Source organism: Lithobates pipiens, unplaced genomic scaffold (assembly GCF_037356315.1).
Source record: "Lithobates pipiens isolate NorthernLeopardFrog02 unplaced genomic scaffold, aLitPip1_a1.2 Scaffold_19, whole genome shotgun sequence".
NCBI classification, from domain to species: domain Eukaryota; kingdom Metazoa; phylum Chordata; class Amphibia; order Anura; family Ranidae; genus Lithobates; species Lithobates pipiens.
Window position 1 is genome coordinate 444,337,989 of NW_027507764.1, and position 20,718 is coordinate 444,358,706.

Here is a 20,718-nt window from a genome sequence, read left to right on the forward strand (position 1 = left end):
GGAGCACCGTTCTCAATGGTAGAGCTCATTACTGGAGCACCGTTCTCAATGGTAGAGCTCATTACTGGAGCACCGTTCTCAATGGTAGAGCTCATTACTGGAGCACCGCTCTCACTGGCAGAGCTCATTACTGAAGGACCGCTCTCAATGGTAGAGTTCATTACTGGAGCACCCCTCTCAATGGTAGAGCTCATTACTGTAGACAGAGCACCCCTCTCAATGGTAGAGCTCAATACTGGAGCACCACTCTCAATGGTAGAGCTCACTACTGTAGGCAGAGCACCTCTCACAATGGCAGAGTTCATTACTGGAGCACCTCTCTCAATGGTAGAGCTCATTACTGTTGACAGAGCACCCCTCTCAATGGTAGAGCGCATTACTGTTGACAGAGCACCCCTCTCAATGGTAGAGCTCATTACTGTAGACAGAGCACCCCTCTCAATGGTAGAGCTCATTACTGTTAACAAAGCACCCCTCTAGAGCTTGTTACAGTAGACAGAGCACCCCTCTCAATGGTAGAGCTCATTACTGTTAACAGAGCACCCCTCTCAATGGTAGAGCTCATTAGTGTAGACAGAGCACCCCTCTCAATGGTAGAGCTGATTACTGTAGACAGAGCACCCCTCTCAATGGAAGAGCTCATTACTATTAACAGAGCACCCTCTGTCTCAATGGTAGAGCTCAGTACAGTAGGCAGAGCACCCCTCTTAAATAGTAGAGCTCATTACTGTAAGCAGAGCACCCCTCTCAATGGTAGAGCTCAATCCTGTGGACAGAGCACCACCTTCAACCACTTGCCAACCACCCACTGTCGTTATACTTCAGCTGTTTGAAATGGAATATCATTGTTATAGCAGCAGCTAGCTGCCATAACCCCAATATCCACTTCTTCAGCGGGCGGTCGGCTTTCAGATATAAGTGGTCTCTGCCACATATTCACCATAAGACCACTTTTATAGGTGGCCTCCCTACCCTCGCAGCGTTCCAGTGCCCTCCGCCTCTTACCATAGCCACCCGCAGCAGCGGAGGTAATCGGATACTTCTCCCTGCGTGGTATGGAGCTGAATGAGGGGAAGATGACCCCAATCCGGATTCATACCATTGCAGAGCGGAAGTGACATCAAAATGTCACTTCCACCCATAGCTCCTAAAAGGGATTTTTTTTTTTTTTTTTTTTTTCAAATTTTTTTTTATTGCATTTTAGTTTAAATATGAGATCTAAGGTCTTTTTGAACCCAGATCTCATATTTAAGAGGTTCTGTCATGCTTTTTTTTCCATTACAAGGGATGTTTACATTCCTTGTAATAGGAATAAAAGTGACACCATTTTTTTTAAAGAACAGTGTAAAAAAAAAAAAACATTTTAGCCACACCATGTCCCGCCGAGCTCGCATGCAGAAGTGAACGCATATGTGAGTAGCTCCCGCATATGAAAACGGTGTTCAAACCACACATGTGGGGTATCACCACAATCCTTAAAGGGAGACCAATAATTCTAGACCTCCTCTAACTCAAAACATGCAACCTGTAGACATCGCCTATGGAGATTTTTAAGGGTAAACATTTGTCGCCATTCCACGAGTGGGCACAATTTTGAAGCGTGGCATGTTGGGCGAACTTTACTGTTGTCTTATTTTTTCATTCAAAAAAAGTGTATTTTTTCCCCAAAAAAAGTGTGCTTGCAAGACCGCTGCGCAAATACCGACAGAAAGTATTGCAAGGACCTTCATTTTATTCTCCAGGATGTAAGAAAAAAAAAAAAAAAAAATTATATATATATATATATATATATAATGTTTGGGAGTTCTAAGTAATTTTCTAGCAAACAAAACTGTTTTAAACTTTTAAACACTAAATCTCAAAACAAGGCTGTGTCCTTAAGTGGTTAATGGAAGAGCTCAATTCTGTAGATGGGGCAACACCTTCGATCCCAGAGCTCAATCCTAAAGTCAAAAGCCCCCCTCTAAGAAATCATGCACTTCAGTAGCCACTACATAAGCCAAAATATGTAATACAATGTACACTTACCTGAGCAAGTTCTTTTTGTTCATTAACCAATCTACTGCAGCTAGCAATCATCTGATCCAGTGCGTAAAGCCTATCTTCCAGCCCTTTAATGGCTTTCATATTTTGATTATCCAGTTTGGCAACTGTTTGACGGCACTCTGATGAAAATGGCTGAATTATTCGGGGATCCAGCTAGAAAAAGAGAAAAAAGTAATGTACTTTTGGACTACAAAAACATATATGCACATTTTTTAATAAACTGATTTAATAAACCCATAGCAACAAATCCCAAAATTGTCTCTCATTCTAAGGAAACACAAAAAGTAAAGTGATTGCACAGGCTAAAGCTTTTATTAAACTAAAAATTAGGGAATACCCACCTGCTCTGTGCATTGGAACACAGTGGTCCCTTATCTATTCTTCTTTGGTTCTGCCATTGCTCTCATCTCCTCCTCCCCAGCATGTGCCCCCATAGTAAGCCATGTCCTATGTAGGCACAAATGCAGGTGCGCTTCCAAGCTGGGCTGTGTGCATCTATAGACACACACATCACGGCTCGGCCACACCCCCTGCTCCCTGCTTACATAACCTTAGTGTCTACTGTGAGACTAGGAATAGGGGAGAGAGGAGATGCAGCCAGGAACAGCGCTTGATCGAGACAGGACTCAGGTCTACATAGATCAACAATGGCCCAAACATCACAAGCAATCCAATCAGCAGTCTTGCAAAAATTGCTTCCCTTATGACCAAGCTATGACTATATAGCAATAGGCTAGGCATTTGATGATATCTCATTACTAACACCCAAAAGATAGAGCAGATATGTGAGATTCAGCAAGCTGAAATGTCAGCTTTGATGTATTTAGCATGCAAATAAGAACATTATTATTATTAGATATAGTACAAATGCATGAATAATAATATAAGAAAATAGTCGCACGTTACATTATGAAAGTTTGAGAACCAATTTTCGCCATAAGTTTTATATAAATCTGAATAGAAAAGGAAAAGGTTAGAAAGAACTTTCTCCTCATTTCCTCTTATGCCTGACATTTGCCATATTTTTTTAGGAAGTGAGGAGAAATCACCCTTGTGGGGACACAGACATCAATAAAATCTCAACTGAAATTTTTAACTTTTCTTGGTTTACTAGAAAATGCTCTTTTATTGCTGTGTGTCCCCATTAATAGGAATTTCCTCTTACCTCCTGTTTTGTCTCACATCAATGGAAAGTGAGGAGATTTTCCCTCATGACCTATCTGTCTAAAATTCATCAAAAAGAAAAAGGGGATCGGGGCTGCTCTGTGCAAAATCATAGCATAGAGAAGGCAAGTATAACATGTTTGTTACTTTAAAACAAACAAACAAAAAATGAAGGTTTAATATCACTTTACATATGCACAAATTGCAAAAAAAAATATCATCCCTGATGCAACAGAATGGATTTAGTGGCCATGGGAGAAATAGTGGGTTTGATTTACCGAAGCCAAATAGACTGTGACCTTTGCAATTAATAATAATTAAAAAAAAAATTATATACGCCTTTAAGTGCCGGTTCACACTGAGGCAGCACGACTTGCAGCGCGACTGCCTCAGGTGACCTGGACACGACAGCAGCGGCGACTTGCAAAACGACTTCTCTATAGAAGTCAATGCAAGTCGCCCCCAAAGTCATACAGGAACCTTTTTCTAAGTCGTAGCGACTTGAGTCGCTCCGATTAGAGCGGTTCCATTGTACAGAACGGGACGCGACTTGTCAGGCAGCTAGGTCACCTGACAAGTCGTCCCAGTGTAAACGACTTGTCTAAAGGTAGCGCCTCAAAGTGCTTTACAAAGAAAACACAAGAAATACAAAGATAAAAAGGGGCAATTAAGTGAAAGCATGTCTAAACTGCTAAATATTTTTTTTTTCATTGGCAGTTAGAGCCGTCTTATGACTTTATCAGTGTCTGGTTAAAGCTTGTGGGAGGAGTTTTCATTCTCCTCTTATTATCCTGTGAGGCTGCAGGACCCCTGACCCTCTGCCTGAACAGTGCTAATTGGCCCTGTGCTGATCACAAGCATTCTTAAAAAAAATAAAAATAAACTCTAGCAATACACACCAAACTGAGCATTGACTGTGGAAGAAGTGGAGGATCAGAGAAGAGAGGTGTAAACAGCCTTTTTATACAATGCAGAGGATTAACCCCTTAGGATCCACAGTGAGTATAACAAGCATGCTTTACTACATATACAGCCTGATTTTACTGTTGTGGGTTTAGTAACACTTTAAAGTCTATGCAAAACCTGACAGGTAGCCAGTGCAAAGACTCCAGGAATAGGGGTAATATGCTCACCTGTACCAGACCAAGTGAGGATTCTGGTTGCAGAATTTTGTACATATTGCAGGTGAATAGTGGATTTCGATACATCAGCGAGTAGAGGATTGAATTAGTCAAGCAGGCATTTTGCAAGTGTAGTAGCACTCATTTTCCCCATAGCTTAGTAAATGTGATGAATCTTCACTTTGTAAATATCCAATCAGATACAAGGAAAAAAACAAAAACAGCATTTTTGCTTGTACATGAAAAGATGATGAAAATCAGCAGAGCTTCACCGCATTCTCTAAGTTCTGGGGGAAAGGAGTGTACAGTCTATTTGCCTTAAGCAAATCAACCCCAGTGGCTGGGTCCAACAAAACCGAGATCAAAAGATAAATTTAAATCTTAAAAGCATAATAAAATGTTACACTTAGCTTCATTTTACTTGTTTTCTATGGTTTCCTTAGCAAGGACGTGTCTCATTATTTCCCAGCTTAGCTTTGAACTGTCAGAACCATGACAAACTAATCGAAGTATACTTACGAGCCAGCATTTGTTCTAGTTATTTGTTTGAGCTCTGCATTAGACATACAGATAAGAAATAAACAGATTCCTTATTAAAAAATTTGCTTGTCAACTATTACTAATTTCAAATGAATTTTCTATTTATGTGAATGGAAATAATCAATTCTATTTCTTGTCTCCTCCTCCTGTGACCTTACACAGTGTATCCAACACAAAAAGGATTCTATTAAACTGTTTTGTGCAATGTTATTTTATGCCATACCAACAGTTTATCCCTTTTTTTTTTTTCTTTAATGTTTTGCCAGTAGATAAGCTTGTTTGAGAACCGAGACCATATGGAACAAATAGCTTGCCCAAACATTTCCATTTTGACTGCAGCTCAAAAAATCTGATTGTATACAACACAATAAATTACAAAACAAGGTAATGTTTGATTAGTTAAAAAAAAAGAAAAAAAAAAAGTGTCACAAAAATTTTAAGTGGGAATTCAACAGCCAAAGAGGCAAGTATTAGTAGTAATATGCATGTGAGATCTGATTCCACAAGTGAAAGAACAGCGATCCACTGATGTACATTCGCACAGACAGACCTATAAAAAACAGGAAGGCCTTGTGTATATTGGGAATCTGCTTAGCCCCTTAGAACATCTTTTCTATTGGCAGGAGAAAAGCTGCTTAAAAAAAACACGACAAAAGTCACATATTGTGCACGTGTTATTATGCATGTTCACACGTATGTGTTCATGTATTCTATTGGCCATAATATTAACAACCTACAAGCCAAGGATGCCCATGTACATCCTTGAGTTGGTGGTTATAAAGGGGATGATGCTTGCAGCAACAGGCATCAATCTTTGTTTTTCGGCCGGCAATTCACTTTTTTTTATAAAAGCGATTCAGCAGCTAATGCAGGCAGCCTCCCATTTCCTGGGCTCTCCTGTCCCACCGGGGAACTCAGGATTGCAGCCGGTTTCACTGGGTGAGCACAAAGGGTCCCCGATAATCTCTATAGCAGGGGTGCCCAACCAGTCGCCCGCGGAGCCCTCTGATGTGGCCTGCGACCTCCTGCTCTGGGATGGCAGGTTGGCAAGCCCAAATCACAGGTTCCCGACTTGGCATCCCAAAGCATCATTGTTGTGAATGAAACCGGCAGTAGAGGAAGCAATCGGTTGCATAGCAGAGCCACATAAGACGATGCTTCCTGTCACAGGCGGAGTGATATCAAATGCGCTCTGCCTGGAACAGCAACAGCTGGCGATAACCGAATTGAAGACTATTATTAAAGGTATGTTTAATACTATAATCACAGTGTATATATGGGCATATCTGTTCTGCAGTGGTTACCAGGCTGCTTTCAAACTGCACTGAGCCACAGACCTCTGTTATTACCTACGGGTTTGGTGCGCTTCCAGAAAGAGAAAGAGTTGTAAAAACAACCAATATATTCAAAAATATTATTTATTGTTTAGAAAAACATAAAATTACTGTAGTTAAAAATCAAAATTTAAAAGAAAGAAAGGGATTATAAATATACATCAAGTCCCATTTGATATCCTGTCAACATTAGTACAGTCTACACATAATTCATATTCATATCCAAAGATTAGCAGTTTGTACAATAATACAAGATGTAGAGGATATCAAATATATAATTGAAACTTAAGTATGTTCTTGTGCTCAAACTGTGGACAAAACACTCTTCGATCCACCTCTCATGAACTCAAAAACTCATCAGTGTATAACCATGGCATGAAAGAAATTAAAAGCTCCAATAGTATAAAACCCACAATTTATTATGTACATAATTGGACTATTGGAGCTTTTGATTTCTTTCATGCCATGGTTATACACTGATGAGTTTTTGAAGATTTTTCACTCATGGATGGACTCTTTATATATTTTAAAATATTTTCTCTTTGACATTTTTTTAATTCTGCATGGGTGTAGGTTATTTGTGTTAACACACAAATGTTTCACTATTGGTTTTATGGTTATTAATTTTGGCTTTTCATATTATTTCTGTGAGGACTTTTTCACGTATGGTTTTCATATGTTTATATATATATATTTATATATAGATAGATAGATAGATAGATATATATATATATATATATATGTACAGTGGTGTGAAAAAGTGTTTGCCCCCTTCCTCATTTCCTGTTCCTTTGCATGTTTGTCACACTTAAGTGTTTCGGAACATCAAACCAATTTAAACAATAGTCAAGGACAACACAAGTAAACACAAAATGCAATTTGTAAATGAAGGTGTTTATTATTAAAGGTGAAAAAAAATCCAAACCATCATGGCCCTGTGTGAAAAAGTGATTGCCCCCCTTGTTAAAACATACTATAACTGTGGTTGTCCACACCTGAGTTCAATTTCTCTAGCCACACCCAGGCCTGATTATTGCCACACCTGTTCACAATCAAGGCATCACTTAAATAGGAGCTGCTTGACACAGTAAGGTCCACCAGAAGATCCTTAAAAGCTACACATCATGCCGAGACCCAAAGAAATTCAGGAACAATTGAGAAAGAAAGTAATTGAGATCTATCAGTCTGGAAAGGGTTATAAAGCCATTTCCAAAGCTTTGGGAATCCAGCTAACCACAGTGAGAGCCATTATCCACAAATGACGAAGACATGGAACAGTGGTGAACCTTCCCAGGAGTGGCCGGCCGCCCAAAATTACCCCAAGAGCGCAGCGACGACTCATCCAAGAGGTCACAAAAGACCCCACAACAACGTCCAAGGAACTGCAGGCCTCACTTGCCTCAGTTAAGGTCAGCGTTCATGCCTCCACCATCAGGAAAAGACTGGGCAAAAATGGCCTGCATGGCAGAGTTCCAAGGAGAAAACCACTGCTGAGCAAAAAGAACATCAAAGCTCGTCTCAATTTCTCCACAACACATCTTGATGATCCCCAAGACTTTTGGGACAACATTCTGTGGACCGATGAGACAAAAGTGGAACTCTTTGGAAGGTGTGTGTCCAAGTATATCTGGCGTAGAAGGAACACTGCATTTCATAAAAAGAACATTATACCAACAGTAAAATATGGTGGTGGTAGTGTGATGGTCTGTGGCTGTTTTGCTGCTTCAGGACCTGGAAGACTTGCCGTGATAAAAGGAACTATGAATTCTGCTGTCTACCAAGAGATCCTGAAGGAGAATGTCCGACCATCTGTTCGTGTACTCAAGCTGAAACGAACTTGGGTTCTGCAGCAGGACAATGATCCTGAACACACCAGCAAGTCCACCACCGAATGGCTGAAGAAAAACAAAATGAAGACTTTGGCGTGGCCTAGCCAAAGTCCTGACCTGAATCCTATTGAGATGTTGTGGTATGACCTTAAAAAGGCCGTTCATGCTCGAAAACCCTCTAATGTAACTGAATTAGGACAATTCTGCAAGGATGAGTGGGCCAAAATTCCTCCAGGACGCTGTAAAAGCCTCATTGCACGTTATCGCAAACGCTTGGTTGCAGTTGTTGCTGCTAAGGGTGGCGCAACCAGTTATTAGATTTAGGGGGCAATTACTTTTTCACACAGTGCCATGATGGTTTGGATTTTTTTTCACCTTTAATAATAAACACCTTCATTTACAAATTGCATTTTGTGTTTACTTGTGTTGTCCTTGACTATTGTTTAAATTGGTTTGATGTTCCGAAACACTTAAGTGTGACAAACATGCAAAGGAACAGGAAATGAGGAAGGGGGCAAACACTTTTTCACAGAGAGAGAGACAGAGAGAGAGAGAGAGAGAGAGACAGAGAGACAGAGAGACAGAGAGACAGAGAGACAGAGAGACAGAGAGACAGAGAGACAGAGAGAGAGAGAGAGAGAGAGAGAGAGAGAGAGAGAGAGAGAGAGAGAGAGAGAGAGAGAGAGAGAGAGAACAAAAATGTATAGATTTGTGTTTTAACAATTTTCAATTTTTTGGTATGCAATATTGTATTCCTTTTTTTATTGTTAGCACAATTTTGGGGTACTTTTCACATAATTTTATTATTTTGTGTCACTGGTTTAGCGCAATTCTTTTACTTGTTCATTGACCATTTCTGTAGTTATGTTATACAGCAGAGTTGCAGCTTCCAATAGATCTCTATAGAAGATCTATTTTTCCAGCCATTCATGCACCTTGAGTGCATTTTTACCGTAGCGCAGTTTCTTTTTTCTATACTCTTTGACTGTTCAGGGCTATGCACCTACACACACAGATGTCACATTGGAAATAGCAGCTGCATCCATGCAGTTGCTGTGTCCTAATTTATAGCTGGTGGGACAACTGGTACTGGGATGCACACAACACTTGTGCATCCCAGTGCCGATAAACATGGTCCTGCATAGTGCGCTATGAAATTTTCCTCTGTGAACAAGGTCTAAATCATATAGTTACATTGTGAACAGTAAAATACAACTATTGTGTAACATGGCAAAGCACAAAAACAGCCTACATACTGTATGTAATGAGCAAATACGGCATTCCTCAAGTTCTTGTATGATGACAAATTTTACATGGAAACAAACTTTTTTTTAACCGTAACACATATTGATAAGATTATGTCCATTAAGCTGATCTCTTTTTTTCAGTCTAACATATGTTTAAAAAAAAAAAAAACAATACATCACTTTTAAACTGAACCTGAAAAAAACAACATGGGAACAACCACTGCTTACTGGCTTCATACACTGAAATGTTCCAGCATGTTACAAAATGTATGCGTGAGATTAAGACAGCTTTGAAAACTCAAAAGCGCTATTGGGAGTTATCCAATCCTTTGATTGTCTCGCACCAGGAGGAGTCTCCAATAAGGTCAAACGGCCATATATTACTTTGGATAGCACTATTTTTTTTTTTGTATTTTAGGATTGCAGGCTTATTTAACCACTTTTACCCCTTCATGGCCAGGGCATATTCAGCACTGCACTATTTTAACTGGCATTTGTACGGTCATGCAATACTTTACACAAATTACATTTTTATCATTTTTTCTCATACAAATAGAGCTTTTTTTGGTGGTATTTGATTACTACTGGGTTTTTTATTTCCTGTGATATAAACAAAAAAAGACCAAAAATTTGGAAAATAGCCATATTTTCTACTTTCTGTTCAAAAAACAATCAATTTAAAAAAAAAAAAAAATCTAATTTCTTTATAAATTTAGGCAAAAATGTATTCTTTGGGGAAAAAAAATAATTCCAATAAGTGTTTATTAATTGGTTTGTGTGAACGTTTTAGTGTCTATGGTATATATATATATATATATATATATATATATATATATATATATATATATATATATATATATATATATATATATATATATATATATATATATATATATATATATGTACTATGGTATATGTACTGGAATGTATGCATCTATGACGCTATACTAGTAATAGAGGTCATCAATGACTGTGATAGTGTGGTGGACAAACTGGCACTAACAGACCCCCACTAGGAGAGACACTGGCATAACTAGCGACACTAATACAGTGATCAGACATAATACTGTATTAATGACACTGGCTAGAAAGGGGTTGATATCAACGGGCAATCAATGCGGTTAACTATGTGCCTAACAAGTGTAATGTGTGCTAATTTTACTAACAGATCTGGTTGTTTTTTCTCCTTGCTTTGCAGCCAGAAGCAGCAGCCAGATTGTGGATCTGTGTCAGAGCCCTGTAAACATAGGACTCTATGCTTTGACTGGCTATGGCCTGAGGAGCTGATTGGTGCAGCGAAGGTTCTGGTAGGAGAGTGATGCCTAGGAGACATATTGATGCTCGCTCACCACTCTGCTACCTGGCCAAGTTCCTCTGTGTTAGTGCCTGCACACTGCAGACCACAAGCCTGTTCTACAGACCAGGTCAGGATCTGCAGAAATCCATGCCGTCCCAATCTCAGACTCCCTTCTTCCAGTCATATTGATTTTCAGAGGGCATTGGTCAGGCAGCATTATAACCCTCCTTACCACCTGATTAAACCCTATGATGCTGCACTACAATCACAGTTGCAGCACAGCCCTATTAACTCAAAGGGCGGGTATGACAAGATGTACCGCTTGTCAAACTCAGCAGCCCAAGTTGAAAATGATGTGGCCATGGCATGTGAGCAACCCTGTCTGGATATTATTTTACAGTTTAGGAGGGCAGCTTTAAACATCCCCCTAACACCTATCTGAAAGAGACCTATTTCATGAGCAGTTGTACCCATCATTCCTAGTGCCAAATGTATGTTTTCTATGTTTATGTACTTACTGACCTTCCCAGGTACAAATCTAATATTGAGCAGAATAAATTTGGCCCTCCACAATGCCACAATGGTCCCAGTTTCTCATGTGGCCCCTTGGGAAAATAAATTGCCCGCCCCTGCTCTGTAAAATAAATAAGGATGCACACAGTCACACTTGATGGCATCAGATATAATATCAAAGTGTATTAAAGCTGGACATAGCACATTACAGCTCTGTCTGAGTCCACCCGATTTTAATGCATTTCACTCATACATGGACTTGATCACTTCCTCCTTTTAAGAGTAACAATTCTTTACAGGTTTCCATTACCAAGCAATGCTCACGTATAGAGGTCGACCGATATATCGGCCGATATTTGCCGTTTTTTAAATAATCGGCATCGGCCGATTGTGCTAATAAAAAGCCGATTTAGAACTACAGCTGGACTTTGAAATGACTTCTGTAATAGAAGTCAGTGTAAGTTGCCATAGAAACGCCTTCCTCCTCTCTGGGCAGGCTGCCAAGAAAAGAACAGAAAGATACAATGTTTACACTTGAATGAATGAAGTCATCTCTGTGTGTAGAAGTTCTCAGTTTAACCATTTAAAGACTAAATCTTTTGACACTTGTTGCTTACAAGTAAAAATCCTGTATTTTCTGCCAGAAAATCACTTAGACCCCCCCCAAAAATTATATATATTTTTTTAGCAGAGATCCTAGGGAATAAAATAGCGGTTGTTGCAATATTTTATGTCACATGGCATTTGCACAGAGGTCTTTCAAATGCATTTTTTTGGAAAAAAAATACACTATTTAAAAAATAAAAATAAAATAAAAACAGTAAAGTTAGCCCATTTTTTTTTTTTCGTCCAAAAGTTTTGACTACCTGTTTTTTTTTTAATATATAGTTTTTTTTTTTTTTTAAATCTAAATGATACATACAAGTAAACTGATTGGAGGTTTGTTTTGTTTAATAAATGTTTAAATGTAAGAAATTTTCTGTATCACTTATGAAGACTGCTTTCACACTGGAGCGGGCAGGCGTTGATGGTAAAACGCAAGTTTTAGCGGCTCTTTACCATAATTTTAGCGGTGCTATTTGGCTGCTAGTGGGGCACATATAACCCAGCTAGCGGCCAAGGAAGAGGTTAAATGAGCCCATGAAGCACTGCTGCCAAATCGCATTGCATGCGCTTCGGCAGTGGTGCCCATTCATATCAATGGGCAGGAGTGGTGGAGGAGCGGTATACACCACTCCAAACGTGCTGCTTGCAGGACTTTTTTTTTTAAGATCCTGCCAGCGCATCGCCTCAGTGTGAAAGCACTCTGTCTTTCACACAGACTGCAGGGGAGCCATTTTGCAGGCACTTTACAGGCGCTATTTTTAGCCCAAAAGCGCCTGAAAAACGCCCCAGTGGGAAAGGTGTGTTAGATCAAGGGGGATTAAAAAAAATAATAAAAAAGGAAAAAAATAAATAAATAAAAAAAATCGGCCTAACATATCGGCCCAAAAAAATCGGCATCATATATCGGCTATCGGCCGCCATGATTTCTAAATATTGGCATCGGCATCGGCCAGAGAAAAACCCATATCGGTCGACCTCTACTCACGTATGTGAAAACTGGGAGAAAATTACAAAAGCAGGTGCACCAAAACATAAGTGAAAACTCACTGCAATGTGCAATATTTTACATTCATCTAGCAGCTTCTTTGCAGAGTTCCTTTCACTTATCAGAGGAAGCACCCAGGTCTACGTGATGCGACGGTGAAGTGAAAAAATGTTTCAGATCCTATGATAAATTTGGCACAAATCTATTTAAACCTGTCAGACAAAGGCTTCCAGATGTGTAGATGATCTAGAGGTCATAAAAGCAGAATAAATATGTGGTTAATGTATGGGTAAATTACACACAGCATTTATAATGGACAGATGTCCAACGTTATCTCTGACAATCTTTCTCACAGAATGGGTCAGAAATACAGCAAAGGCATCCTTTCATCATATATTTGAATTATTATATTTGATGACAATGTAACAATCAATAAGTTCAGCAACCTCACTTGTATGATTTTTACATTCAAAACGACCCCCAGGCAATGCATGCAGAATCCATTCGAAAAAAGAAAAGAGACTCTATTAAAAAACGTGCTAACAATTATCAGCCTAAACTAAGCAACCAAAATCTCCCCAACCCTTGCCATGTCATGACCAACATTCACATGTAATAACCATAAACATTCCAAATGACTCAGTTAACTGAAGTGGCCAATAAAATGGCATCAAGCTGGCAACCCCAGCATGATTTATTTTACAGTCTGAGGCTATTGTGAATTCCAGCAAAAGACTGTATGTAGCCCCCCCCCCATGGCAATGGGTGGTATGTATAAGGCTAAAAGATAATATCAGAACAGAGTGCTGTTCATTATTAGGCGATTGCTTTACACTGGTGCATGGAGGCAATAAAACTCACGGGGTGTATCCACCATATCATCATATACACTACGTCTGTCTTTAATAGAAAATGGGAATCCTGGTCCTCCAATGGATATGCTGGCTTGTAAATTAGCTGCACCATACCTAGGATGTCACGTAGTTGTATCATCTACCTATTTTTTGTTTTTTAAAAGCGCTGTGTATTATGTGCCCATATATAAGGCCTAACCACTAAGAACGTGTCTCACTGGTTATGGATGCTATATCCCCGTGGAGATACGGCCTTTATTTTTATTTTTATTTCTCTTTAATTTTTTTATTTTAGTTGTGTTTCTTTCTCATTTTGATTGTATTTTATGAGTGTTTTGATTGTACCTGATTGATATCCACTATGTAAAGCTAGCTACTCATGTACTACCTGTAAATGTTCTGATTTCTCTTTTTTATTGCCAAAGATTTTTATTGTAGCAAAAGAGAAATTAGAACATTTACAGGTAGTACATAAGTCATCAAAACAGATCCAATTTAGTGCAAGGGATCTGGCATGGTAGAGTTTTGGAACAGAAAGGTATTTTTTGTCCTAATGCATTCTATGCATTAAGATAAAAAGCCTTCTGTGTGCAGCACTCCCTAATACTTACTGGAGCCTCATCTCTCTCCAGGGATATCCACGAGTTCCTCGGCCGTCCGGGACTCTCCTCCTGATTGGCTGAGACACCGCAGCGGTGCCATTGGCTCCCACTGCTGCCAATCAAAGTAAGTTAGCCAATCAGGAGAGAGGGGCGGGGCCGAATCTGGGCTCCGTGTCTGAATGGACTCAGCTCGGGTGCCCCTGTAATGTCATATTTGGTGACCTATCGCAGTTTGCTATGTAAGCGACGTTCCATCTTGCTACACCCCACACTCGTCCACAGTAAGAAAACTCTAAGAAGGGGGAAAGTGGACGTGTTGTTACACCCACTGGAGTTTCGCATTTTACACGTATTTATAACAGTAAAGTCAGTTTATATAGTGAAATTCAGTACTTACGTCTGACTACTTAGATCTTGAATTTTAAAAGTAGCGGTAACCCTGCTCATCTCACAGGTTTGCTAACCTGACAGAAGTTCTGTCAAGGCTGATTTAGCCCTTTCTCCTCTGGGCTGGCCGCTCAGCTGTCGGCTAATTGCCAGCTCTCTTCTCTCTCCAGTTACCAGCTGTTCCTGATCATGCTCGTCTGACCTGCCTACTTAAAGCCTTCCAGCTCACTTCACCTCTGCCTTCACCTTGGTCACATCACTGAAACCATCTCCTGCGGTTTGTTTAAAGACTGGCTTGCTGACATCCCTTCTGGCTCCTTATCCTGTTTGCTGTGCTCTACTTGGATCCCTGACTTCTGGCCTGGCTGATTACCCGATCTGGTTACTGGACTCTGGCTATGCTTGACTATGCTTTTTTTACCTTTTTATTTTTATTAATAAACAAGTGTGATTTAATTGTACTTCTGTCTCAGCCTGATTCATGGCTTCTGACAAGTTCACTGCTTTTAAAATTCAACATCTAAGCAGTCAGATGAAGTTGTAAGTCCTGTATTTCACTATAGAACTCACTTTACTGTTATAAATACGTCTAAAATGCAAAACTCTGGTGCATGTAACAACATGTCCGCTATCCCCCTTCTTAGTGCATCCTTACTGTGGATGGGCGTGGGGTGTAGCAAGATGGCGGCGACGGAACGTCACTTCCGTAGCAAATTGTGATGGGTCGCCGAATATGTTGTTACACCCCCATCGCAAGCTGGATGCTGTAAGGGCACTCGACAGCCAAAGAGGAACCCAAGAAGAGGAGGATATGGGCTGTTCTTTGCAGAACCAGTACACAGAGCAGGTAAGTATAACATGTTTGTTATTTTTAGAGGGGAAAAAAAATTTGACTTTACAATAACTTTAAGCTGGGTGGATAAAAATCAATGATTTTTGAAAACAACAAAAAACTAATCAGATTTTTTTTTAATTTAACCACTTGCCGACCTGCTCACGTAGATATACTGCAGCAGGTCAGCTCTCCTGCACGACTGATGTTATACGTCAGTCCGTACAAGGAGGATAGTGGTCACTCTTTTTTTGTTGATAGCACAAAAAATAAAAACCGCAGAGGTGATCAAATACCACCAAAAGAAATCTCTATTTGTGGGGAAAAAAAGACATACATTTTGTTTGGGTACAACATCGCACAACCACGCAATTGTCAGTTAAAGCGACACAGTGCCATATCACAAAACATGGCCTGGTCATTAAGGGGGCAAATCCTTCCAGGGCTATAGTGGTTAAATAGGATTTATTTTATTTTTTTTATCAAATTTATTTTAATAAAATGCTTTTGGGGTAAAAATCTACCTAAAGATAGTTTTTTATTTAAAATACATTAATAATTGAGTTTATTCAGCTTAGTTGGAAATGGAGCTTAGTTATGTAGCATGTGGCTGTATATTCTGCAATATTTACATTCTTGGTAAACTCATTCAATGAATCCAAGCTCGGAAAGCTGAGATAACATGCACTGCATTGATGCATTCACACAATTTCACCATAACCATGAGATAAAACAAAGTTCAGGAATATTCCTTTATCCCATTGTTTTTCAAATCTGTGTACACTGCAAACTATATGATTGTTTGAAGAGAAATGCATCTGTATCAGTCTCTAAGTGTGAGGAGGAAGTGCAAGCAGTAAAAAGAAAAATTAAACATTTTAATTGAACAGCAAAAATAAGTCCTTACATTTAAAGAGCACCTGTAATTTCAGATGCATCATGGCAGTGCCTGTTAGCGGGCATCCACTCACCTGCTGCCGCCACATTCCTCACATTGTTGCGTCACTGCTGCATCATCAGCCCTCCCATTAAAGTGAATGGGACAGTTGGTGAGTCAACAGTGGGTCAGAAGAGAAGCTGCTGTGGGACAGAGATGACAGTTGCTCTTTAAAAATTATGATTTAACTCGAGTTGATTTAAATCAAGCCTTCTTACTAGTGATTTAACCACTTTCAGACCGGACCATTTTGCTGGCTTAAGACCAGACCACATTTTGCGATTCGGCACTGCGTCGCTTTAACCGACAATTGCTAGGTTGTGCGACGTGGTTCCCAAACAAAATTGACGTCCTTTTTTTCCCACAAACAGAGCTTTCTTTTGGTGGTATTTGATCACCTCTGCGGTTTTAATTTTTTGCGCTAACAAAAATAAAGCGACAATTTTGAAAAAAAAAACACATTCTTTTTAACTTTTTGCTATAATAAATATACCCCAAAAATATATACATTTTTTTTCCCTCAGTTTAGGCCGATACGTATTCTTCTACATATTTTTGGTTAAAAAAAAAATAATAATTCGCAATAAGCGATTTTTGATTGGTTTGCGCAAAATTTATAGCGTTTACAAAATAGGGGATAGTTTTATGGCATTTTTATTAATCATTTTATTTACTAGTAATGGCGGCGATCAGCAATTTTTATTGTGACTGCAACATTATGGTGGACACATCGGACATTTTTGGGACCATTGTCATTTATACAGCAATCCGTGCTATACAAATGCACTGATTCCTGTGTAAATGACACTGGCAGTGAAGGGGGTTAACCAGGGGGTTGGCAGTGTAGGGGTGGCCTAGGGGCGTGTTACTAACCGTGGGGGGCTGGGCTGTGTGCTAGTGAACACTGATCTCTACTCCAATCACAGGGAGCAGAGATCAGTGTCACTTGTTGCTAGGCAGAACGGAGAGATGCTGTTTACATCGGCATCTCCCCGTTCAGCCTCCCCGTGAAACAATCGCGAGAATCCCCACGGCGATCGAGTCCACGGGACACGCGACCGGACTTACGGGGGTCCCGCCGGCGGCACGTATGCGATGGCAGGGTGGAAATTACAAATGGACATACCTGTACGCCAGTTTGCCTGCCCGTGCCATTCTGCCGACATACATCATGGTGCGCCGGTCGGGAAGTAGTTAAACTGAGTTGATTTAAATCAATTCCACCCTGACTTAAGATTTTAGGGTTTAAATGTCAGGCTAAAGAAAACCCGACCCAATCTAAAGGTTGTAGATAGAGCTGGGGATGGTTACATTCCAAAACAGGGTTTTTCTACAATCTGTGTCCAGAGACACAACAGGAAGTGAGAAGAAATCTCCCAAAAGCATAGGGAACTTCCTTCTTCATTATAATTGGAACAGGTTTACTTTTTACTCCCTAAGGGTTACAATGTTCACCAGGTCAAATATAGAGGGTAATCTTCTTAGCAGAGACACAGTCACCAATAAAAAAAATTATAGGGGGGAAATACCTTATTCTGGTGATGGAGATATGACTTAGTATGTGGACAAGCAGGGCCCTACTTACAGCTATCATTTTTAAATGTATTACAAATAATGGGTTGCTTTGTTTGCTATAATACAGATTTTTGCTACTAATAAAGTAGAAGAAATATATGGATGGTCAAGTATATTTAACCACTTGCCGACCGCCGCACGACGATGTACGTCGACAGAATGGCACGGGCAGGCATAAGGGCTTACATGTACGTCCTTGCCTGCCCGCGGGTCGGGGGCCCGATCGGGCCCCCGCCCGGTGCCTGCGGCGGTCGGTATTCGTTCGGGAGCGATCCCGGACGAGGGGACGGCCATTCATTCATGGCCACCCCCTCGCGATCGCTCCCGACGAATGAAAATGTCCCGTGACATCACTTCCTCTCCTGTAATGTAAACACAGGAGAGGAAGTGATGTATTCTCTCCTCCGTGTCGGTATTTTTCGTTCCAGCACCGAGGAGAGAGGATCGGTGAGTTGCACAAGCACTACACTACACAGTAGAACATGCCAGGCACACTCACACCCCCCCTTTACTCCCCGATCACCCCCCAATTACCCCTGCCCCCCCCAGTCACAGTGACACCAATTGCTTTTTTTTTTTTTTTTTTTTGCATTGGTGTCATTTGTGACTGTAATAACTGTTAGGGCAGTTAGGGTTAGCCCCCTTTAGTTCTAATGTGCCCCCCTAACCCCCCCAATAAAGGTTTAACCCCGTGATCACCCCCCCTCGCCAGTGTCACTAAGGCTGGGTTCACATTGCAGCGGTTTATGAGAACGAATGTGATTCGCACCGCACTGCAGTGCAAATCACATCCGATCTCTGTGCGATTCGAGTTCAGCCATACAGATAGTATGGCTGAATTCGTGTCGCACCCGCCGCAAATTCGCACGGGACCCTTTTTTTGGCCCGCAGCAGAATCGGATCGCATGGGTGTTCACACCATGCGATCCGAGTTTGCAGATCGCACTGCGATATGCGAACTGATCTGGGGGTGTCATTAACATTTCACTGACACTCCCAGCAGTTCGCATAGGGCAGTGTGAACTGCCGCCGGGAGGCATGCGATGCGGGAACCCGCCGCGGATTCATGGCGTTCCCGCATCGCTCCAGTGTGAACCCAGCCTAATAAGCGATCATTTTTCTGATCGCTGTATTAGTGTCACAGGTGACGCTAGTTAGGCAGGTAGGTATTTAGGTTCGCCGCAGCTTTTTATAGCGCCAGGGACCCCCATATACTACCGCATAAAGCCCCCTGATTTCCCCCTAGTTAACCCTTTCACCAGTGATCACCATATAACTGTTACAGGTGACGCTGGTTGGTTAGTTATTTTTTTATAGTTTCAGGGCACCCGCCATTTATTACCTAATAAAGGTTTAACCCCCTGATCACCCGGCGGGTGTCATTTGTGACTGTAATAACTGTTAGGGCAGTTAGGGTTAGCCCCCTTTAGTTCTAAGGTACCCCCCTAACCCCCCCAATAAAGGTTTAACCCCGTGATCACCCCCCGTCGCCAGTGTCACTAAGGCTGGGTTCACATTGCAGCGGTTTATGAGAACGGATGTGATTCGCACCGCACTGCAGTGCAAATCACATCCGATCTCTGTGCGATTCGAGTTCAGCCATACAGATAGTATGGCTGAATTCGTGTCGCACCCGCCGCAAATTCGCACGGGACCCTTTTTTTGGTCCGCAGCAGAATCGGATCGCATGGGTGTTCACACCATGCGATCCGAGTTTGCAGATCGCACTGCGATATGCGAACTGATCTGGGGGTGTCATTAACATTTCACTGACACTCCCAGCAGTTCGCATAGGGCAGTGTGAACTGCCGCCGGGAGGCATGTGATGCGGGAACCCGCCGCGCATTCGTGGCGTTCCCACATCGCTCCAGTGTGAACCCAGCCTAATAAGCGATCGTTTTTCTGATCGCTGTATTAGTGTCACAGGTGACGCTAGTTAGGCAGGTAGGTATTTAGGTTCGCCGCAGCTTTTTATAGCGCCAGGGACCCCCATATACTACCGCATAAAGCCCCCTGATTGCCCCCTAGTTAACCCTTTCACCAGTGATCACCCCCATTAACTGTTACAGGTGACGCTGGTTGGTTAGTTATTTTTTTTATAGTTTCAGGGCACCCGCCATTTATTACCTAGTCTCACTAGTGTACCCCTAAATTTAGGGGTGTCTACTTTCCAAAATGGGGTCATTTGGGGGGGGTTTGTGCCATCTTGGCATTTTATGGCCTTCAAAACTGTAACGCCCTTAGAAAGCCTGAAGGCGGTGCTTGGTTTTCGGGGCCCCGTACGCGGCTAGGCTCCCAAAAAGTCCCACATATGTGGTATCCCCGTACTCAGGAGAAGCAGCAGAATTTATTTTGGGGTGTCATTTCACATATGCCCATGGCATGTGTGAGCAATATATCATTTAGTGACAACTTTGTGAAAAAAAAATAAAAAAAAATTAAAGTTTGTAATTTTCCCGCAACTTGTGGCAAAATATAAAATATTCCATGGACTCAAAATGCCTCTCAGCAAATAGCTTGGGGTGTCTACTTTCTAAAATGGGGTCATTTGTGGGGGTTTTGTGCCATCTTGGCATTTTATGGCCTTCAAAACTGTAATAGGTAGTGAGGAGTGAAGTCAAATATTTACGCCCTTAGAAAACCTGAAGGCGGTTCTTGGTTTTCGGGGCCCCGTACGCGGCTAGGCTCCCAAAAAGTCCCACATATGTGGTATCCCCGTACTCAGGAGAAGCAGCAGAATTTATTTTGGGGTGTCATTTCACATATGCCCATAGCATGTGTGAGCAATATATCATTTAGTGACAACTTTGTGAAAAAAAATTAAAAAAAAATTAAAGTTTGTAATTTTC

General features: G+C 41.1%; 1 protein-coding gene across 5 annotated transcripts in view; it reads right to left on the bottom strand.

The window, feature by feature from the left end:
* Positions 1-20,718, bottom strand: part of RB1CC1 (RB1 inducible coiled-coil 1) — a 230,354-nt gene that overhangs the window by 139,154 nt on the left and 70,482 nt on the right. For all 5 annotated transcript variants that reach the window (XM_077492686.1, XM_077492687.1, XM_077492689.1 and 2 more), the window contains exon 7: positions 2,029-2,199. In XM_077492686.1, coding sequence (XP_077348812.1) covers positions 2,029-2,199 — 171 coding nt within the window. The remainder of the gene's footprint in view (positions 1-2,028; positions 2,200-20,718) is intronic.